The following is a 23,900-nucleotide window of genomic DNA, read 5'->3' on the forward strand; positions in this document are numbered from 1 at the left end:
CAAAATCGCTTTGTGCAGCAATTGCGTTTGTGTTTTTAAGAATAAATACATTGTATTTATTATTTTCCGGATGAAAGAGTTCACTTCCTGACATCAAGAATTGAAAAAACGGAATCGCTCTGCAAAACCGCTTACCAAAAACGTCCAACGAACAGAAATTGACGGGAACAAAAAATTGCTTCAAAAAACGTCCAACACGAACGCTAAAGCGATTAGAACGCAATGTGAATGAGGCCTTAGACATTGTCTTAAAGGAATACTATCGATGTATGCATTTATTTTTAAATGCTGTATGTTGTAGCACACATTAGGGCAAGTACTAGGAGCAATTTGATTCCTCACACAGCTGTTCCTCTCAGCTGTAAAATCCTCCTCAGTTTTGGCGTCAGTGTTGGATACAAAATGTATCTAATACTGAGCTCCCAGAGGACTAGACCATATCTCTTCACAGGGGACATGCTATCAACTCCTCAGTTTATAGTTTAATTATCACCTTGCTGAAAGAATCTTGGTGATATGGTGGTAGGGGGTTAAAGATTCTAGCAATGTGTGTTTATTATCTTTGCTTCTCTTTACTGATAAAGATACTAATAATGCTAATTGTAGACAGTGGTCTGCCCCTCTCAGCAGCTTGTAAAGTGGATGCAGCCTGGAGTGAATCACCACAAGCAGGCAGCCAGTCTGAGTGTAAACACAGACTCCTGGTATAGCTAGTTATATTCCAGCTCATTTAGTTACCTGTTACCACCTCAGATCAGCAGGTTTTTCCTCATGTCTCCTGCATGCTGTGAGTGACACAGTGACATATATTTGTGAGCTGTGTGACAGAGTAACCAAGCAGCTCAGGGTGACCCAAACTACTATAAGCAGTGTGAAAAATGAATTTTTAAGCAGGGATAGTGAGAGAGAGACCTGGGTGAATAAATAAAGTGCCCCTAGCACTAGTGGTAATGTGTACACTAATATAGAGTATTAAAAAAAAAAAAAAGTTGTTTCAATCGATAGTACTCCTTTCAGTCCCTTCCTGTTTCCAGGTGCAGGTTGTCCCCGACCAACGATGATAATGGGAACAAGGCAAAAAAAATTGTTTAAAAAAAAAAAAAATTGTAATGGGTTTTAAAAAAAAAAAAATACAAAAAATAGTTTTTAAACTCAGGAAAAATTACATTTTGCTGCAGAAAGATAAAAACAGGGAACACCGAGAGCCCCAATAGTGTAATACATACTGGAGAAGGTGGCAATACGTTTGTATTGCTAGATACTCACAAGTCAGTATCACCAGCAGGCAACCACTGTAAAGGCAGGTGGGGAGATTGTCCTGACCCCACTCAGGATTAAGGAGTCACTCTCTGTAGACAGGAAGAAAGGGTAGCGACCCTCCACCAAGGGTGGATTCCAAATTGTATACAATGAACAGAGGCGCCAAAAGTATAAAATTAGATTAAATTAGCTTAAAAACCAACTCAAATGGCAAAAATAAAAGAGGAAGTGGTGGTCTTACCTCCCTCAAGCAGACACGACAACGACTGCGATTCAGACAAACACAATTATTAGAAGCTCCCCAAAAAATTTTGCGACACGCTTCGCAGGCTCAATCCCGCTTCATCGGGCAATACAGGGAGGAGTATCAAGCGATCTGCACAAGGATTCAAGTTAAGCACCTCAAGTTAGGCACAGAGGTGCTTAACTTGAATCCTTGTGCAGATCGCTTGATACTCCTCCCTGTATTGCCTGATGAGGCGGGATTGAGCCAGCGAAACGCGTTGCAAATTTTTTGGGGGGAGTTTCTAATAAATCCGTTTGACTGTCTGAATCGCAGTCGTTGTCGTGTCTGCTTGAGGGAGGTAAGACCACCACTTCCTCCTTCATTTTTGCCATTTAAGTTGGTTTTTAAGCTCATTTAATCTAATCTTATACCTTTGGCGCCTCTGTTCATTGTATACAATTTGCTGCAGTTCGCTATCAAGTCTCAATCCATGCAGATACACAACCCTAGTGGGCATGCTGGGACTTGTAGTGGCTCCTCAGCAGGCAGTCTGCAAGCGTTGCAGCGTGGATTCCTGTGAGCTTTAAGGCCGCATCACGCTGTAAACTTCTAAATCAATTTTCCACACCACTTCACATGATGCTCGCCTCTGGATAATAGGCAGTCCAGAGAATCGACATGCAAAGCCAGCATTCCTCTGGGGAGCACAAGACACGCTCTGCTCTCAGCACCGTGCGCCCAGCAGAGCCCGGCCTGCCAGGAACGTCAGGGAAAGGTGCAGAGAAAACCACCCGGCAGCTCATTTGGGCGGCATGTAACCGAGATGCAGATAATCTTGTCAGATCTGACAATATTGTCAGAAACACCTGATCTGCTGCATGCTTGTTCAGGGGCTATGGCTAAAACTACTCGAGGCAGAGGATCAGCAGGACAGCCAGGCAACCGGTATTGCTTAAAAGTAAATAAATATGGCAGCCTCCTCATCTCTCTCACTTCAGTTGCCTTTTTGCGTAATTTGTGTAAACATTGCGGTAGATCCCACCTTGACAGCTGTGTTCAAGCAGTTCTGCTTCCCCCCCCAGGATGTGAAATGCGGTGATGAAACGCCAGGAACCTATGCGAAACAATACCAAACACTTTTCTACTTAGTAAGCCACTGACAGCTGCCCGTCTGAGGCAGCCCTAAAGTATACTACACAGCGCTGCCACCTCAGAAGACAGGGCAGCGGATATTAGTAAGGCTGCACTTTTCCCGGCGAGTGCTAGTGTGCGGCTGGCACTTTATGGCCCAGAAAGTCCAGCCGGATAGCCTAGGATGTAGTGCAGTAATAATTGCAAGCCGGTGCAAATGTTTAGCATGTTTTTGCAATGCGAATTTATGTAGTTTGGAACTGCACCAAATGCAGTCCATTTAAAAATTGCATAACAACGACATGCTCCTGATCCGCGGGTGATCAAGCAAAATTTTCTGCCTGAACAGATCGACTAAATCAATCGATTCCGGATGGAAATCGGTTGATCGGTCAACATTTGCGTTAACGATTTCACAGCAGATTCAATCACAGTGATCGAATCTGCTGTATATCAACAGTAAATGGACGTAGTGTATGGGTACCTTTACTCACAAATCACCTCTTTTGGTCCTCAAGAGAGGCGATTTGTGATAATCCCTTTATTTACTGATACTGCAACCAATCAAAGTTTGTTTTAATGGAAAACTCCTTCAGCTATACCTCTTGCAAAAGCCAAAAGAAGATGAGTTTAAAGTGAACCTCCAGACTAAAAATTGACTCAGCAGCACTGGAAAGGCTTGGTGTTTCTTTAACGGTTTCACAGCATCAGAACTTTTTTTTTTCTTATACAAGCCTCATTTTTAGCTGCACAGAAGAAAACTGCCCGGGCATTTTTCCGTAATGCTGTGCAAAGCATGATGGGATTTCTGATGTTGTTGTTCTCGTTCTGCTGTTTTGGTGCAATTTTTTTTTTTTTTTACATTTTGAATGTGACATTTAAAGCCTAGCGTGTGCAGCTGGGAGGAGTAATCAGGACACAGAATAGTTGGAACTCTGTCTCCTGCTCCTTGTCACCTCCTGTCAACCAAAAAGATGGCTGCCCCCATGACAAAGATGGCTGCCCCCATGAATCACAAACATTTGCCTGTTCTTTTAAAACGGGGTCGGTAAGAGATTATATTACCTATCTATTCTAATTAACATAACGAATGTAACTTAAAGGGATACTGTAGGGGGGGGGGGGGGGGGGGGGAGGGGGGGTCGGGGGAAAATGAGCTAAACTTACCCGGGGCTTCTAATGGTCCCCCGCAGGCATCCTGTGCCCGCGCAGCCACTCACCGATGCTCCGGCCCCACCTCCGGTTCACTTCTGGAATTTCTGACTTTAAAGTCAGAAAACCACTGCGCCTGCGTTGCCGTGTCCTCGATCCCGCTGATGTCATCAAGAGCGCACAGCGCAGGCCCGGTATGGTCTGTGTCTGCGCAGTACACTCCTGGTGACATCAGGGGGAGAGAGGACACGGCAACGCAGGCGCAGTGGTTTTCTGACTTTAAAGTCACAAATTCCAGAAGTGAACCGGAGGCGGGGCCGGAGCATTGGGGAGTGGCTGTGTGGGCACAGGATGCCTGCGGGGGGACCATTAGAAGCCCCGGGTAAGTTCAGCTCATTTTCCCCCGACCCCCCTACAGTATCCCTTTAATGACAGTATGTTTGTTAAGGCTGAAGTTCCTCTTTAATGGTAAATGGAGCACCCATCTCTGCCTTCACAAGAGACTGATACTGGAATTCTACGTCTGCCTAGATCTGCAAGCTTGGCTCTCCAGCTGTTAAGGAGCTACAAGTCCCACAATGCATTTGCCTTTATGAATCATGACTCTGGCCGTCAGGCTCCCGCAATGCATTGCAGGACTTGTAGTTCCTTAACAGCTGGAGAGGCAAGTTTGCAGATCACTGGTAGATTAAACATAAAACAAACAGACCTGTTTTTATCTTCCAGAAACCTCAAGCAGACAAGGAGCAGGTGCGGGAGGATTCTTTTTGGTCTGTTCCAACTCAATGTGGAGCCCCAGAAGTATGATTTTGCAGAGGCCTCCATTGGTATCGCAGTGCCTCCGGCAGGGGCAGACCCGAGCAGACACATGCCTTCCATCTAGCCCGATTACTGCAGAACTGTCCCAGGTTGGGATGACATGTTCCATGCATCCTCGAGATGTCCCAATCGAAGCGGTAGGAGGATCAAAACCACATGCTGAGCCGGCTTTAATGACAGTGCAGCTGATGTGGCTCAAGTGGTGATCATGTGGGATGTCATTACAGCTGACTCGGCAAGCCGGTAAGCAAAGCAACGCAACGCTGCAACAGAAAGACTCGCTCCCTGCTCCTATCTCTTGGGGGGAGGGGAAAACCCCTGTTTGGGAGGTATGCAGATGCACAATGGCGTAGCGTGAAGTAGCAGATGGACACAGCGTATCTGAACGGACCATTGTGCATCCCTCATAGTGTGGATATAGACGAGCCCTAGTTTTAAATTTCCAGGTTGACACAGGGAATGAGCTCCAGTGTTCCGGACTCTGACTAAAGCTTGTAGCCATGGGGAGGGGCAGTTAACTTACCCTTGTTGTCACTAGTAGTCGATGCGCTCCACGTCCCATCTCTCCGATAATTCCTCCTTCATACTCAGAAGGTGGAAGTATTGGAGGGACATGGAATGCGATGAAACTCGACGTGGAGCACATAGCATGGATACTTAGCAGCGGTAGAAAAAAAAATCTGGACTTACCTGGGGCTTCCTCCAGCCCCCTGTAGCCCACAAGGTCACTCTGTGTCCTGCTGTGGTCCTGCTGGCGGCTCCGTAAATGCACGGCCTATCCAGGCATCATCGCGCACGTCACTGTTAGGGTCCTGAGCATGCACGGTTCAGTCTTCCGAGTACCGCGCATTCACAGGACCTTCACAGAGACGGCATGATGATGCTCCAGGTGCCTGGGCGGCGCATGCACAACTTTGGCCAAAGTCATGCACCTACCGAAGCAGCCAGCGGGACCACAGAGGGGACCCAGAGGACACCAAGGGCCCTTGCAGGCTACAAGGGGCTGGAGGAGCCCCCTGGAGCTCATCCTTAGTCCACATATATGGTATTCTGATGGAATGCGGACACAGAGGGCGCTGGAGTTCAGTGTCAGGGAGGGGTCATTGGGAGGTCAATAAAACCCTTTTTTTTTTAATTGCCTGTAAATAAATCTGTCACTTCTCAGGGATGCCCGTCTCATCTTATAGGAATGTTACATTGTATCAAAGCAGTGACCATCATAGAGCATTAGCAGATCTCTGACCAGCAGCCATCACACCATGCAGCCCAGTCACCCCATCCCATGGGAGGAGCCTCCCTGCTCACAGCCAGCCGGTTACCGGGCAAACAGCCTCAATGTGGGAGGGGCTTGCAGGCCAGCACCTCCCCCCTCCCAGCCCCGTCCATCATTTCACCTGGCCGCCTGCAGCATCCGGCCCGTCTCCGTGCCCGCGGGCCTCGCCTCTCACCTCCCGCCGCGCTCCACCGGCTGCTCGCCTGCGGCTGCCATCGCTGCGGACACAGATGCAGGCGAGGGGGGCGTGGTTGGGGCACGCAGGATGCCGATTGGCCGGCCGCGCGCAGGCGCCGGGCGTGGTGGGTTCTGGGGAGGCGCGCGCTCCCGCGGGACGGTCGCTGCGGCAGCTGAGCGCGCGCTCCCGTGAGTCCTGGCAGGCGGCGGGGGCGCGCGTCCTGTGCCAGATGTTTTCAACTCCCTGGCATTTTCCTCTACAGTGCAGGCCAGCTGCCACAGGAGGCCATCATGCTGGAAAACTATAGAGTTTCCTCACAGATTCTGCAGCTTCTTCAGTTAAAGGACGACTCCAGCGAAAAAAAAGGAAGCAGTTAAAATCTGTCACAACTGACAGGTTTTGGAATAGTCCGTCTACTTATGTGGGATTCTCAGGGTTTTCTTTGTTTTCAGAAGCATTCCCTGAATGGACTTTAAACTGCAAAATAGTAATGCTGGGTACACACGTTGAGATTTCCCGCTCGATTCGCGGGATCGTACGGATCGATTCGATTTTTTCAAACATGCTCGATTGGATTTCGTTCGTTTTTTCATGTTAAGGATGCAAAATCGACGGCAGGAACGATCGAAATCCGATTGAGCATGTTTGAAATAATCAAATCGATCCGCGAATCGAGCGGGAAATCTCAACGTGTGTACCCAGCATAAGATACCCGCCAGCCTCCCTGCTCACTTGCATGCTAATTTGGCAGTTAGGCTTAGCAACTACCATTCAGAAAATGCTTTTGACAACAAAGAAAACCCAGAGAATCCCCCATGAGGAGATGGACTGGGCCAAAACCTGTCGGTTCTGTCAGATTTTACCTGCCTACTTTTTTAGCCGATGTGGTCCTTTAAATGGCAATACAACCGCTGAGTGCTAAAATTACCCTGACCAGACGTCCCATTTTACCTGGGACACGTCCCAGGTTCAGGGTCCCCTATCCCAAGCTGCAATGTGTCCCAGGGTATGTCCCACTTTTGACCGCCAGGTGTCCCAGCCGTGGGACTCTGTGGCCGCATAAGGCAGGGGCGTTCCTAGGGTCCTTGGAGATTGGGGGCACCTGTGGGCACAAGGCGGGAAATGTATGCGGCGCACGCCGCGGCAAAAAAATGGCCGTGGTCATACAGTGAGTGGGTGTGGCCATGGGTGGGGCCAAATGTACATGAACTTAGCAGTGAGGTAAGCTACAGATAACGGGCCTGCCCATCAAAATATTGTCTGGAGCCCCCTGTCCTTTATTTAGATAATTTACAATCAGTATCTGCATAGACCAAAGATGTATACGCACATACAATTTTGATTGGTCAATCACTGACCAATTTTACCACCCCCCTGCAGTAAGTGGGCCAACAGACAATGCGTTTGATGAACAGAGCTAAAAGGAAGGTATGTATCTGCCGCTGCCCCGCCGCCTGCATAACCACTATTCAATGCTGGAGGGGAGCGCAGAGGGGAGAACCTGAGGGGAGGGGGGGGGGACCGACCCCCCTCCCCTCCGATGTGCCACCAAGCTCGCCCCTCATGCTGTGACCCCTCCATGTCCTAGTGGCGGAGCACCCCTGTGAATAGATTGGGGGCACCCTAGGACATATTGGGTGCACGGTCCCCCTAAAATAGGACTAGCGATGCCCATGGCATGAGGTAAGGTTTGCCTCATTTACCATTTGTGGAGTCAAAGTAATCATTTTCTGCTGCATTTCATGTGTCAAGGGTAACGGTAGTTGCATTTCATTTGTTGGAGGTAACAGTTGCTGCAGTTATTATGTGATGGTCATATAGACTGCATTTGCTACTTTGGAGTTATTGTTGCAGCATTTGGCATTTTGGGGACTCATAATTATTAAGTGGTATGCGAATACTGTAGCATCAGCAGCTTCTGCAGATTTTGCCTACAATATTATTATGTATTTATATAGCACTGGTATCTAACGCAGCACTTCATAGAGAATGTAGACATGTCCTTGGTGGAGCTCACAATCTAATCTCAGCCATAGTCAAAGTCTAATGTCCTGCCATACCATTATTATGTATTTATGTAGCACTTGCATTATTTATATAGCACTTGCATCTTCTGCAGCACTTCACAGAGTACATAGTCATGTCATGGACTGACATCCATCTCCCATTTCACTACATCATTGTGGGAACACTGCTTTCTTATGCGTTTTGGGAAAATTGCCTGATTACCTTTAGGCCCGGTTCACACTTGCGGTTGTTTGCCAAACGGACCGGATGACCTGACCGGATCCGGACCGGATCCGGATCGGAACCGTACGGTTCTGATCCGGATCCGATCCGGATCCGGTCAGGTTGCATCAGGTGTTCATCAGGATGCGATCCGGATCCGTTTGGCAAAAGTAACGTAAAAACAAAAAAAAAGTTGGGGTCTGGGAGGTCAGCAGAAGGGGGACCTGTGGAATCAGGCCCTCTGCTGTTTAGCACTCACCTCCACCTGCGACATGCTGCCAACATCTCCGGATCCAGCTGTGCTGCTCCACTCCAAAATGCTTGCCCACGTGTCCCCATCCAATATCGCCGCAACAATCCGCATAGGAAGTGGGGTAGAACATCCGGATTTCTCAGCCAGTGTGTTGTGCGCTCTCCGGTTCCCATTGGTTTGTATTGGCCGGATGGTGCAGTCCGGCTCCGCCCCGGATACGGCTGCCGGAGGAGCCGGATCAAAAAATAGCGCATGTTGGAACAGAGGCCGGAGTCCGGATCCGGCCCGGATCCGGTGCGGCTCCGGTCCGGCAGAACGGACGCATAGGCTTTCATTGCTATGCCGTGCGTCCGTTCCGTCCGTTCTGCAAGCGGTGCGGCTCCGGCACGGCGATTCCGGAGGGCCACCGCTAATGTGAACCGGGCCTAAGTGTCACTTAGTCTATCTGTGTTTTGAGAGGAAACTCTGGCCCACTGCCTCTGAGTTACATTACAGTTTGCTCCGCCCACACCATGTCATGGACATGCCCATTTTTTCCACCACGGTCATGGACACGCACATTTCCCGTCCCAGGTTGAAAAATCTGGTCACTGTATGAAAATGGATTCACTGTGATGGACAGGTTGCCATGGCCAAACGCTTTTCTGCTACCGTGCAGAAATGAATTTGACATTGTTTGCCGCCAATTCATAGGTACTTTGTGCTTGTACCTTAGGCTGCAAGACCATATCCACGAATGCTACCAATGACAGAAGCTACATGTAGCATTCCGGAATTCTCAATCAACTGTGGCACTTGATTAAATTATGGTGGTCCACGGTACGGGACCGTTCAGGCCAAAGGGGGCTGGAGGAAGCCCCAGGTATTTATGAATTTTTACTTTTAATTGATCTCAAGTTCTCTAGGACAAAAAAAAAGTTAAGTACCTGCATCTCTTTAAAAGACACGGAGGGGACGCCATCCGCGCCCTCCGTGTCGTTCCGCCGGGTCCCCGCCGCTTAATAGCTCCCCCGGCCGGTCACGACCGCACGGCCCGGGTTGGGCTCTCCTGCCTCTGCCAATATGGCCGCCGGAGCTGGCCGCGGCTGTGCGGCTGCGCAGCTCTAGGGCCAACCCCCCGATCCACGCTACAGTAGCGTGGATCGGGGGGTTGGCCCTAGAGCTGCGCAGCCGCACTCGCGGCTGTGTGGACTGCACAGCCGCAGCCAGCTCCGGCGGTCATATTGGTAGAGGCAGGAGAGCCCGACCCGGGCCGTGCGGTCGTTACCGGTCGGGGGGGGGCTATTGAGCGGCGGGGACCCGGCGGAAGGACGCGGATGGCGTCCCCTCCGTGTCTTTTAAAGAGATGCAGGTACTTAACTTTTTTAACTTTCTTTTTATGTTTCGGCCTCGTAAGTCCTTTAAAGAGAACCCGAGGTGGATCTTCGGGGTGCAGATGGGACACAGAGGCATGTTCTCTACATAATGACATGGCTCTGTGTCCCCCAACCGCCGCTCTTTGCCCCCACCCCCCACCCCCACTGCCGTGCTATAGCCCCCCGAGTTTAGCGACAACATTTGTCTCTAACTCGGAGGTAAAGACGGGGAGAGAAATTCCCTGTTCAAAACGCCCACCAGGGACGTTCCTGCAGTGTTTCCTGAACTGCCATTGGGCAGCTCGCTCTCCCTGGCCGCACCTCCTGCCGCTCCCCCGCCTCCCTGCAGGCTTTGAGAGACACACAGTCATTCAATGCGGAGTCATGACCCAGTGGTCACAGAAGTGAAAGTGGGCCATTGCGGCCCACGGGAGCGGCAGTTTTTGCGGCTACCTGATCCGCTCAGCCACGTGGATCAGATAGCCTACTTTTATTTGTCATTTTTTTGAGCCCACCTCGGGCTCTCTTTAAAAGTTAGATACTTACCTAAAGAGAAGGAAGCCTTAGGATCTTATTGAGGCTCCCCTCAATATTCTGATGTCCCCTGTCGCTGAGCACTGCCCCCCGGAAAAATTACCAACAAGGCTTTGTCTCTAATCATATCAGGGCTGCACAGCATCTCTTCCTGCAGCGTGGCCGCGCGAGCACTCCCACGCATGCACAGCAAGCCGGAGCCGCTTTTGTACGAGCAACTCTGTGCTACTGCGCATGCAGTAGCTGTGCAGCAGTGCTCGTAACATAGGAGGAGCGCGGCCCCGATCTGGAGGAGAGCTATGCTCTGTGACGGGGGACATCAAAATACCAAGGGAAGCCTCAATAGGATCCTGAGGCTTCCCCCGCTTTAGGTAAGTATCTCATTTTAATTCCGAGCTTCAGCTCGGGATGACTTTAAAGTGAACCTGAAGCGTTTTTAGAATAAGAAAATAGATACCTAAAGAGGAAGGCTCTGGGTCCTATTGAGCCTTCCCGTTCCTCCCCTGGTCTCCTCGTTCCAGCACTGCCACCACCGTTAGCAGTCTTAGATCGATGGGTCGGAGACTGCTTTCTTCTGTCAGTGGAGCTTCAGAAGTCTTCGGGAGCCCGAGTTCTCCCGAAGCCATCCAAAGCCTTCCACAGGGGGAGATTTGAACGGGATACAACGCTGGAATGAGGTGACCATAAGAGGAACGAAAAGGCTCTATAGGACCCAGCGCCTTTCCCCTCCTTAGGTAAGTATCTGTTATTTTTATTTTAAAAATGCTTTAAAGCTAATGGGAACCTAAAAACAAACAAATAGATACTTACCTAAGGAGAGGGAAGGCTCCAGGTCCTATAGAGCCTTCCTGTTCCTCTCACAGTCCTTTCTTTCCAGTGATATCATCCCGTTTGTAACCCCCACAGCTGGAGGCTTATGAAGTCTTTGGGAGCCCAAGTCCTCCCAAAGACAGGCAGTTCTGCACTGCGCATGAATGAGTGCGCAAGAGAGCGCGCTAGCTCAGGTGCAGTGCGGAGTCGGCCGTCTTTGGGAGGACTCGGACATCCAAAGCCTCCGACGGCGGCAGAGAGCAGTATTTGACCGGTTGGATACTGCTACAGGGGGTGACAGCGCTTGAACAAGGGGGACCATGAGAGGAGAGGGTAGACCCTATAGGACACAGAACCTTCCCTCTCCTTAGGTAAGTATCTTTTTGTTTTTGTTTTTTTAGGTTTCCATTAGCTTTAAGAAGAACCAAGCTAATAACAGCTTTGTATAGACTGCACCCTGAGCATTGAAGCAAACCCAGGGCGAAGCTCAGGTGAAAATCACATGCTTATCTAAGGAGTGTAATAAATGTGTTGGCTGCTATGGGCAACAACACTACACCTTTGTTCAGCTCCCTATCACAGAAAGTGTGACAACTTGTCTCTCGTCACAGCAACAGCACAGGAGATAAAACTGCTTAGACGTCTTCAAAGGTTAAGGTGTTTATTCAGAAAACAGATATACAGATGTGTTCAGCAGCAATCTTATCTTCTTTACCTCAGCAAAGCAATCAGTCTGTCTTGAGGTCCGTACACACGCCGGACTGTAGGAAACGACGGGTCCGTCATCACCTCATGCTGGGCGTGTTTTCAGCAGACAGTCCGGCGTGTATACAGTCTGTCGGCAGACTGATACGGCTGTTTCTGAGCGATCCGCCGGGCGGATCACTCAGAAACAGCCGTATCAGTCTGCAGACAGACTGTACACACGCCGGATTGATGCTGGAACGCCCACCCAGCGGGAGGTTGCCTGAAGTCCGGCGTGTGTACGGACCTTTAAGCCTTGCGGCTCTTGGTTCATCCCTTGTGAATTGTAACCAGGCTTTATCTTACGAAATCTATGCTACGTTGCTCTTAGCGTATATACAGCATGCAGTTCCAGGAAGTTAGTAATGAAAGTAAAGTTGAAGTGAAAGTTGGAAGTCAGAAGCTAGAAGGTGGAAACTGAAAAAGGTGGTCTCTGGAGCCCGTGTTGGCTATTTTATACTAGCCACTAAAGAGTTAAATGTAACATCACCCAGCAGGGATAGATAAATAACCCATCGCCTGCTATTGGCTGATAAGAACACGTGATAACATGACAAGCACAGTCTATACTGCGCATGCACTGGAAAATTCCATTTTCCAATGACCTGTTGCCTTGTTCTTAGGAGAACATTGTTTTCTGTTCACTGGCTATTGTTTACCTTTAGGAAGTATGAAAACGCTCGATGTTTATCCCACAAGGCCTGGAAGTCTGTACATCGAGTCTATGGCCTTGTGGAGTTAGAGCACAATGTTCTACTAAACATGGTGCTTGCAGAAATGACTTTATTTCTCTCTAAGTGAAATTCTCCTTAAAGAGAGACACTCTGCAGAGCAAGTCCTTTTACTAAACCAGTTAAGTAAAGTATAGGAAAGTACAGAAGTGCCAAAAGGATAAAATAAGCTAAAAAGTTTAAAAAGTTCAGGTGGCGGCGGTGGACCAGCTACACCAAAACAGACATGGAGCTGTCGCTTGAAGTAGTAATAATTTATTCCCACACTCCTAGATAAAACTGCAATGCGTTTCACGGGCACAATCCCGCTTCATCAGGCAATAAACAACCGGAGTATCACACAGCTCGGGGTCCAATGACTGTTTGGCACCTCTGACAGAGATGCCAAGCAGTCATTGGACCCCGAGCTGTGTGATACTCCGGTTGTCAGAGTACAGAGGCGCTATATCTGGCTCTTGACCCGACTTTGCTCCCTCCAAAAATTGTTTGCCTGAAGAAGCGGGACTGTTACCCGTGAAACGCGTTGCACTTTTGGAGCTCATAATAAATGTTACTTTAAACTTGAAGTAACCTGCCGGTTGTCTGGCCATTTTTTCAGAAGGGAGGTGAGTCCACCCACTTCCCCCTTTTTAACAATTTTAACTAATTTTACTCTACTTGGCGCCTCTTTTGTTATACCACATAAAAGGTAATGTCCATGTTTCCCGATGGCTCAAGTGGGCGATATAACAGTTTAACAGTCTGCTGACCAGGAAGCTGGTAGGGGGTAATGGCCGTTTTTAAAATGGAGGACAGAGAATTCCATCGATCACGGTGGACAAACAGGACACAGGAGAGGATAAAAAGACTGATGAGCAGACTACATGGAAGGTAAGTATGACCTGTGTATGTTTATTTTGACTTTTTATTTTCAGTTCAGGTTCTTTTTAAAGAGACTCTGAAGTCTCCTTAAAATCACGTTTTTATTTTAAAAACCTATTAAGTATCTAACTAAAACGCTGCATCCCCGCTGCTGAAATCTAACTAAATCCCCCCCGGGGCACACTGCGGGGAGCGTTTCCGTGAGAGGCAGAGCTTTCAGCTGCAGCTTTGCCTCTCCACGCGTCTTGTCAGCGCGGATCGCCGCATCCGCCCGCCCCTCTCAGTCTTCCTTCACTGAGAGGGGCGGGGAGAGGCGGAGATACGCGCTGATAGATGCGTGAAGAGGCAAAGTTGCAGTTGAAAGCTCTGCCTCTCACGGAAGCGCACAGGGCAGCAAAATCCACGACCAAGATTTTGCGAGGGGAGTTTGCGAGGATTTAGTTAGATTTCAGCCACGGGGATGCATCGTTTTAGTTAGGGCAAATATACTTAAGAGATTTTTAAAATAAAAACGTGATTTGAAGGAGGCTTCAGTGTCTTTTTAAAGAGAAACTGTAGTGAATGTAACGTAATGACTAAAATTGCTTATTTAATAAGACGGGAGATAATCTTTCTAGAATGGGTATAGTCTTTAACATTGTTATATTGACTTCTTGTTCATGTCTTTTTTTTTTTTGCAGTATTTGTAGTGTACTTACAGCTGTTAACGTGGTAGCACCTATTGCTTTATTTGTACTGCTTGGTTTATATCTTTTTCAATAAACTTGAATTGTGAAAAAAAAAATCGCTTACGTATTTAGTCCTTATTCTTTCCTCACCCTGATTTACATTTTTAAAGATATCACAGAAGGAATATCTAGTGCTAGCAAGGTGCATCGCTGAGGAATGGTTGGGTAAGTGTAATGAACAGTGATGTTTCTGATATCAGAACAATAGTCAGTATTTTATTTAGAGTGTGATCACACGTGATTTGGTGCACAGTAATATTCCGGAATACGTGCAAGTGATAGCCCTTAGTGACAGGGGCTATCACTAACTGAGAGAGTGGTCGTTCAGGCAAGGTCGTTAACAGATCGGTCAGTAATATAGGTACAGAGTCGAGAGGCAAAATCAAAGTAGGTATACAGGCAATAGTCGGCAACAGATCAGATTGGCAGAAGTACAGAATCGTAAGACAAGATCAAGGTAAGTATTCAGGCAGAAGTCGGCAACAGATCAGATTGGCAGAGGTACAGAATCGTAAAGCAGAGAGTAGTCAGAAGAACAAGCAAAAGGTCCTACACAGATATAAACAATAACAGTATAATATATTTCCTAAGCTAGTGCGAATCCCCGGGGTCCTGCCGGTTCAAGCACACAAGGATCTGACTAAGGTCTGAGAGCTTTCACTGCGAAGTTTCAGCAACAACAGACAACTAGCTACTGACATCCCTGTACTTAAATACAGACAAGCAATTCCAAAACACCAGCCCAGCGCTGTCTGCCCAATCAGCAGCAAGTCGGTCAGCTGACTCGCCTCCTCAGCGCATAAAGGTCCTGCCGCCTATCGCGCGCGAGTGCTGACCTGTGCTTGTGAACTGCAGAGAGACCCGACCTGCCGGAAGGAGCAAGCGATGCCTGCAAGGACACGGCCGGGTCCGCGATGAAGTCAGACCCGGAAGCGGCGGCCGTGCCGCTTCTCGCTGAGGAGGTAACTAAGCTATCCCTAACAGTAAGTGATTTGAATGGAGAAAACACCTTGGCCCATATGCAATTAACCATTTCTCCTGAGTTATCTCCCAAGAGATAATTTTCATATTCTCGTCAAAAAAAATAAAAAATCTTATAAGCATTTTACAATTGAAAAAGGACCCAAAAGTTGGTGAAAACGTTCTATCAGTTTAATGACTTTAAAAAAAGAAAGTTCTATCAAAATTATTTTGAGTATTTTTTTACTTGTTGGTGGCTTGAAAGGCATTTTATGACAAGGTATAAATAAATCACCTAGAAGAAAAAACGAATTTCATATGGACCCTAGTTTACCGTGCGCTTGGAGAAGAAGAGCAGATATAGCCTGTGACATCACTGGGTGGGCGGGGCTACATACCAATTTACAGCAATATGTAGCTATAGGAAGTGTTTCTGATGCTGAAACCAGGAAAATTACCCTAAAAGTGGGTATCCTGAATCATTTACTGCATTCTACTACATGTCACTACAGGGCCTCTTTAAAGTCAAATTTAGAGTAGTGTCAGAAGTAGCCTACCATGGAGTATAGTACCAGTATTTATTGGTTACTGCAAATTAAACTTGACAGACGATTTTAACCACTTATCAGAAAAAAAATAAACTTCAACTTTAAAAGAGTTGTTATTTTTCACTCCAATTCATGGACATTTATAATATGTGTGTGTGTGTGTGTGTGTGTGTGTGTGTGTGTGTGTGTGTGTGTGTGTGTGTGTGTGTGTGTGTGTGTGTGTGTGTGTGTGTGTGTGTGTGTGTGTGTGTGTGTGTGTGTGTGTGTGTGTGTGTGTGTGTGTGTGGTGTGTGTGTGGTGTGTGTGTGTCGCGATCACGCGAAAACGGCTTGACTGATTTGAACGAAACTTGGTATACAGATCCCTTACTACCTGGGATGATAGGTTCTGGTGGTCTCGCGGCCCCCCTGCACACCTGGGCGGAGCTACAAACAGCAAATCAAATTTCAGCCGTTCATTTTAAATGGGAAAATGTAAACTGCAGCCATTCTTATGCTTCATACACACTTGAGATAAAAGTCTTTGGAAAAGGCAAGATCACAGACCAATTTTACCCCCTTCTATGTAGTATGAGAGCCATACTCTACACAGTCTATTCTATGGAGCTGCACTCCCCATCAGATAAAATCTTTGCAAGATGCTGCACACAAAGATGCCCGTACACACTCAAAAGATCATTATCTGCAAAAGATCTGTTCCTGCAAAATATCCATTCCTGCAAAATGCATTCATAGTCTATGAGATCTGCAGATCCTCATACACACTTGGTTTAACAGACAATCATCTGCAGATCAGATCCACCAGGATGGATTTTCAGATCTGCAGATGATTGCCAGATATGCAGATGATTGTCTGTTAAACCAAGTGTGTATGATGATCTGCAGATCTCATAGACTATGAATGCATTTTGCAGGAATGGATATTTTGCAGGAACAGATCTTTTGCAGATAATGATCTTTTGAGTGTGTACGGGCATCTTTGTGTGCAGCATCTTGCAAAGATTTTATCTGATGGGGAGTGCAGCTCCATAGAATAGACTGTGTAGAGTATGGCTCTCATACTACATGAAGGGTGATAAGATTGGTCTGTGATCTTGCCTTTTCCAAAGACTTTTATCTCAAGTGTGTATGAAGCATCAGACTGTTAATAGCAGGGTTCTCAAACTTGCCACACTTGGTCACTGGGTGAATGTGATTAAGATTCAAGAAAATGGGTGGAGCCTACAACAGCCAATCAAAATTCACCTATTGATTTTCAAAAGGAATATTTAAAGTGCTGCTATTCTTACACTTTTAATGGCAGAGGCTTCAAACTTGCTACAGTCGGTCATTGGGTGACTGGGGTTCAAATTCACTAAAGGGGCGGGGCCACATACAGCCAATCAGATTTCCTTGGTGGATAAACTGCTTCCATTCACACATTTTTGATGCCAGGAACCTGACAGCTCACAAACTTGGTCATTGAGTGACTGTGTGTCAAGGTTTCGAAAAGTGGGCGGAGCCAATACAACTTTTACTGGGAAAATATAAACTGCAGCCATTCTTACACCGTTAATGGCAGGTTTCTCAAACTTTGCACAGTCTGTCATTGGGTGACAGATTAAGATTTTGGAAGGTGGATGGAGCCTACAAAAGCCAATAAAAATTCACCTTTTGATTCTCAAAGGGAATATTTCATCTGCTACCATTCTCTTATACTGTTAAAAGCAGATGCCTCAAACTTGGTACAGTTGGTCACTGGGTGACTAGGGTCCAAATTCAGGAAGGGGGCGGAGCCACAAACAGCCAGATTTGTTTATTTTTCAATGGGAATATACAAAGTATTGATACCAAGGACCCCAAAGCTGATAAACTTGATAATTTAGTGACTGTATGTCAAGGTTAGAAAAAGTGAGCGGTGCCAACACCTTCATTTTTTACATGGCAGGGTTCCCAAACTTTACACAGTTGGCCACTGGGTGACTGGGATGAATATTCAGAAATGTGGGTGGAGCCTACAACAGCCAATCAAAATGTACCTATTGATTTTCAAGGGGAATATTCACATTGCTACCATTCTTACACTGTTAGTGGCAGAGGCCTCAAACCTGATACAGTCAGTCATTGGGTGACTGGGGTCCAAATTCACTAAAGGGGTGGAGCCACAAACAGCCAATCAGATTTGTTAGATTGATTTCAGCCATTCTGTTATTGGCAGGGTTCTCAAACGTGACACAGTTGGCCACTGGGTGACTGGGACTAATATTCATAAAAGTGGGTGGAGCCTACTGCAGCAAATCAAAATTCACCTTTTGATTTTCAAGGGGAATGTTTACATTGCTGCCATTCATGCACTCTTAATGGCAGAGGCCTAACATCTGCTACAGTCAGTCACTGGGAGACTGGGGTTTAAATTCTGAAGGGAGCGGGCCAAAAACAGCCAATCAGATTTGTTTAATTTCAATGGTAAAATGCAACTTATTGATGCCAAAGACCCCACAGCTCATAAACTTGGTCATTAAGTGACTGTATGTCAAGATTAGAAATAGTGGGTGGAGCCAAAAACAACTAACTTTTTTACATGGGGAAATGTAAACTGCAGCTTTTCTTACACTGTTAATGGCAGGGTTCTCAAACTTCACACAGTTGGTCACTGGGTGACTAGGCTTAATATTTGGAAAAGTAGGTGGAGCCTACAAGAGCCAATCAAAATTCACCTATTGATTTTCAAGGGGAATATTGAAACTGCAGCCATTCTCACACTGTTAATAGCAGAGGCCTCAAACCTGCTACAGTTGGTCGTTAAGTGTTTGGGGTTCAAATTTAGTAAAGGGGCGGAGCCAAAAACAGCCAGATTTCTTTGCTGGATAAACTGCTTCCATTAGCACAATTTTGATGCCAGGAACTCAAAAGCTCACAAACTTGGTCATTGAGTAGTGACTGTACGTCAAGGTTACAAAAAGTGGGTGGAGTTAAAAACAGATTTTTCTGGGAAATTGTAAACTGCAGCCCTTCTTCACTGTTAATGGCAGGGTTCTCAAACTTAGCATAGCTGGTTACTGGGTGACTGGGATTAATATTCAGAAAAGTTGGTGGAGCCTAAAAATGCCATTCAAAAATCACATGTCACTTTTCAAGGAGAATATTAAAATTGCTGCCATTCTTGCACTGTTAATGGCACAAGCCTCAAACCTGTTGGTCATTGGGTCACTGAGGTTCAAATTCAGAAAAGGGGACAGAGCCACAAACAGTGAATCAGATTTGTTTCATTTCATGGGAAAATACAAATTATTGATGCCAAGGACCCCAAAACTCACAAACTTGGGCATTGAGTAATGACTTTGTGTCCAGGTTACAAAAAGTGGGCGGAGCTAAAAACAAATTTCACTGGGAAAGTGTAAACTGCAGTCCTTCTTACACTGTTTATTTCAGGGTTCCCAAACTTTGCCCTGATGGTCACTGAGTGACTGAGATTAATATTCAAGGAAGTGGGTGGAGCCTATAATAGACAATCGAAATTCACCTGTTTATTTTCAAGTGGAATATTTAAATTGCTGCCATTTTTACACTGTTAATAGCAGATGCCTCAAACCTGCTACAGTTGGTCATTGGGTGACTGGGGTTCAAATGCTGGAGAGAGGCGGAGCCACAAACAACCTATCTGATTTGTTTAATTTCTATGGGAATATACAAATTATTGATGCCAAGGACCCCAAAGCTCACAAACTTGGTCATTGAGTGTTTGTGTGTTAGGGTTAGAAAGTGGGCAGAGCCAACACCAGTCAAATACATACCCCGGCAACGCCGGGTCATCAGTGGGTGGAGACAAATACAAATTTCACTGGGAAAATGTAAACTGCATCCATTCTTACACTGTTAATGGCAGGGTTTTTTTAAACTTTGCACAGTTGGTCACTGGGTGACTGGGATTAATATTCAGAAAAGTGGGTGGAGCCTACAAAAGTGAATCAAACTTCACCTGTTGCTTTTCAAGGGGAATATTTAATTGCTACCATTCTTGCACTGTTACTGGCACAGGCCTCAACCCTGATACAGTTGGATATTGGGTGACTGGGGTTCAAATTCAGAAAAGGGGGTGGAGCCACACACAGCCAATCAGATTTGTTTCATTTCAATGCAGATTATTGATACCAAAGACCGCAAAGCTCACAAACTTGGTCAGTGAGTAATTGTGTGTTAGGGTTAGAAAAAGTAGGCGGAGCCAACATCAGCCAAATACATACCTGGGCAACGCCGGGCAATCAGCTAGTAATAGATAATAAAACATTAGAGAAATAATAATTTATCTTGTTTTTAATTGTGGATATTCTGGAAAAGAGTCAGAATTTTTTTTTTTCCTAATTAGAAAGAGTTACCCCCACTTATTGTGCCTGAAACCTCCATACAGCTTTTCGTGATTTTAATATGAGAATTGTTGGTTTCAAGGGCAGAAAGTTAAAATTAGCAGTTAAAAAAAATCTGCATTCCAATTCCTCTTCACTATACAAAAATAAATTGTCACGATCATTCTCTGAGATATTTCCTCTCTTCCTTTCTGGGTAGGAAGTAACATAAATTCTCACAGAGGGGATACAGGACAGCAAAACACAAAGACAAAACTAAAAAGATTGTAGCTGTTTTCCTAACTAGCAAAAAACAAGTATTTTTTTCTTCATAGAATTAGACTTTAATTAAAAGATAGCGTATTCATTTCTTGCAAACCTCCAATCTTAATTAGGTTTTCTTCTCAGTGTAAATGTATAAATTCTCACAGGTATTACAAAGATCACGAAAGCTGCATATCCCGGTTGGGATATGTTAGTAGCTGAAATATTATATAATCTGCAATGAAAGGCAAAGCAGGTGAACGTTTGTCAGATGAGCTGATACTCTCCATCCAGAAATTATATATGAATTTCTTGTCTGCAAAAGCAATGATATTTTAATCACTAATGTTTATCCAAAAGAGTTGTGGCTGAAAAACAAGAGACCTGATTGAATCTCATTGCTCACACTTGCAGTAATGTTATTGTGGTTTTTTTTGTTTTTTTTTTCATTTTTTCATATTAATTTTCCTGCATTTTAAGTTTTTTTAGTTACTTTATTTACAGTATTATAACGTTCCAACTTCCACACAAACCCCCTTCCTGACTCCTAACCTTAAACTCTTACCCACTTCCACACAAACCCCCTTCCTGACTCCTAACCTTCACTGCTTACCCCGCTTCCACACAAACTCCCTTCCTGCCCTTCCTGACTCCTAACCTTCACTGCTTACCCCGCTTCCATGCAAACCCCCCTCCTGACTCCTAACTTTCACTGCTAACCCCGCTTCCACGCAAACCCCCCTCCTGACTCCTAACTTTAACCGCTTACCCCCTTCCACACAAAACCCCTTCCTGACTCCTAACCTTCACTGCTTACCCTGCTCCTACACAAACTCCCTTCCTGCCCTTCCTGACTCCTAACCTTCACTGCTTACCCTGCTCCTACACAAACTCCCTTCCTGCCCTTCCTGACTCCTAACCTTCACTGCTTACCCTGCTTCCACGCAAACCCCCCCTCCTGACTCCTAACTTTAACCGCTTACCCCCTTCCACACAAAACCCCTTCCTGACTCCTAACCTTCACTGCTTACCCTGCTCCTACACAAACTCCCTTCCTGCCCTTCCTGACTCCTAACCTTCACTGCTAATCCCGCTTCCACACAAACTCCCTTCCTGCCCTTCCTGACTCCTAACCTTCACTGCTTACCCTGCTCCTACACAAACTCCCTTCCTGCCCTTCCTGACTCCTAACCTTCACTGCTTACCCTGCTTCCACGCAAACCCCCCCTCCTGACTCCTAACTTTAACCGCTTACCCCCTTCCACACAAAACCCCTTCCTGACTCCTAACCTTCACTGCTTACCCTGCTCCTACACAAACTCCCTTCCTGCCCTTCCTGACTCCTAACCTTCACTGCTAATCCCGCTTCCACACAAACTCCCTTCCTGCCCTTCCTGACTCCTAACCTTCACTGCTTACCCTCTTTCACACAAACCCCCTTCCTGACGCCTAAGCTTAACCACTTACCCCATTCCACAAAAACACCCTTCCTGACTCATAACCTTCACTGCTTACCCAGCTTCCACAAAAACTCCCTTCCTGACTCCTAACCTTAGCCACTTACCCCCCTTCCACACAAATCCCCTTCCTGACTCCTAACCTTAACGGCTTACCCCCTTCCACACAAACCCCCTTCCTGACTCCTAACCTTAACTGCCTACCCCACTTCCACACAAACTCCCCTCCTGACTCCTAACCTTCACTGCTTACCTCGCTTCCACACAAACCCCCTTCCTGACTCCTAACCTTAGCCCCACCCCGCCACAAAGCCACTACAAAAAAATTAATATTAGTGATAGGCGGAAACAGGCCCGTTATGGAAACTGTAGCTACAAATAGCCTATGGCGGTGACCAAGCTTCCACAGCTCTCCGTGACGCAAATTTCATGATAACGAAAGGGGAGGGCATCACACATTATCTAATATGCTGGCAACAACACCAAGTTACAGTATGTGAGTTTTCACCGCTCTAGATTTTGTAGGTTGCAAGCAAAAACATGAGACTACACATCAAAAAAAAGGTTTGTTTTCAGCAATACAAGTTACATTTTCCATTCTCTACTAGTGATGGACGAATGCGTTAATGTGTTTTTGCCAAAACGTGACCCTATGTACAGCCATCATATTTTTAGCAAATAAGACTGAAAAAAATTCAAGCTCATCTCTATTCTGTACACCTTCATTTTAAATGAGTTTATTTGCTCGAAATCCGTCTTGTCTTAATTGTAGGCGCCTTCATGTTTTCCATAATACTCATAACACATAAATATATATTTTTTTATCTTCATAACTTTTTCTCTGGTTGTGATTAGAAACATGGACATGATTAAACAGGTCAACCTCAGCCATTTTGTTATCCAGGGAATTTCCGATGTCCCACAACTCCAGGTCCTGATTTTTCTTTTAATACTGCTCTTTTATATTCTGACATTGGCTGGGAATACGGCCATACTTCTCTTGGTCTGCATGAATAAGAATCTCCACACCCCCATGTACTTCTTCTTGGGTAACCTAGCTGTCCTTGACATGTCATGTTCTACAATTACGCTACATAAGCCTCTTGCTATGTTCATAACGGGAAACAAAAAGACCTCTTTCTCCTCTTGTATGACTCAGATTTACTTTTTTTCATCTTTCACTTCTAATGAGCTCCTAATACTGACGGCCATGAGTTACGATCGGTACATAGCTATATGTCAACCATTGCATTATGTGATGGTCATGAAACGTGAAACCTATTTGTCTTTGTCCTCGGCGTGCTGGCTAATAAGCTTTCTTGAAATTATACCCTTTATTGTGCTGGTTTTAAAACTATCCTGCTATAGGTCCAACATCATCAATCACTTTTTCTGTGACATCACACCAGTGATGGAATTGACTTGCAGTGACACTTCAGCTTTGGAAGTCTTGATCTTCACAGAGGGTGTGTTTCTCTTAAGTTTCACCCCACTTCTTCTTACGTTTATCTCTTATGTTTTCATTATGGTCACAGTCACAAAGATCCCTACCAGCTTAGGGAGGCGTAAAGCCTTCTACACTTGTTCCTCACACCTCATGGTAGTTGTCCTTCTGTATGGAACCCTCTTCTGCCAGTACCTGAGGCCAGCTTCTCAAGACACATTAGATTCCAACAAAATGTTCTCACTTTTTAACACGGCTGCTGTACCTGTTCTTAACCCCATTATCTACAGCTTAAAAAACAAAGACGTAAAGTCGGCTGCAAAAAGAACACTGGCATTTTTTTAAAGGTTGGCTAGGATGCAAAATAGATTCCAAAGTATTCCCATCTTTCCATTTTTAGGACATTTCTTCCTCTCATGACACTTCGGGGTAAGGGTGGGTTTTGTCTCGTCTCAACTGACCTTAGAAAAGCACAGCTCAAATGAGGATTCTCAATGTGTAAAGTAATATCTCATAAAACATAGCTTTTAATAAGTCACATTAAAAATTCCACATGAACAGGTAAATAAAAATCAACAATGCATCATGGTAAAGTCATTGAACACAGCCTGACATGCGTTTC

At 46.0% G+C, this 23,900-nt stretch overlaps 2 protein-coding genes across 9 annotated transcripts in view; one reads left to right on the top strand and one right to left on the bottom strand.

Annotated features, from left to right (window-relative positions):
• LOC137528059 (uncharacterized) overlaps nt 1-6,117 on the bottom strand; it is a 38,587-nt gene extending 32,470 nt beyond the window's left edge. For 6 of the 8 annotated variants that reach the window (XM_068249303.1, XM_068249304.1, XM_068249302.1 and 3 more), the window contains exon 1: nt 5,983-6,117. The gene's annotated coding sequence lies outside the window, so the exon portion shown is untranslated. Of the gene's footprint in view, nt 1-5,727; nt 5,882-5,982 lie in introns of those variants that run through there. The other 2 variants (XM_068249300.1, XM_068249298.1) reach the window with 1 other exon arrangement.
• Nucleotides 6,118-22,693: 16,576 nt separating this feature from the next.
• Nucleotides 22,694-23,623, top strand: LOC137527214 (olfactory receptor 6C1-like). The gene has a single exon (XM_068247717.1). The coding sequence runs from the start codon at nt 22,694-22,696 to the stop codon at nt 23,621-23,623; it is 930 nt and encodes a 309-aa protein (XP_068103818.1).
• The last annotated feature ends 277 nt before the right edge of the window (nt 23,624-23,900 follow it).

This window comes from Hyperolius riggenbachi, chromosome 8, assembly GCF_040937935.1.
Source record: "Hyperolius riggenbachi isolate aHypRig1 chromosome 8, aHypRig1.pri, whole genome shotgun sequence".
Taxonomy (NCBI): Eukaryota; Metazoa; Chordata; class Amphibia; order Anura; family Hyperoliidae; genus Hyperolius; species Hyperolius riggenbachi.

Coding starts and splice junctions, on each gene's coding strand:
- LOC137527214 (XM_068247717.1), top strand. CDS start 22,694: ATGGACATGATTAAACAGGTCAACCTCAGCCATTTTGTTATCCAGGGA.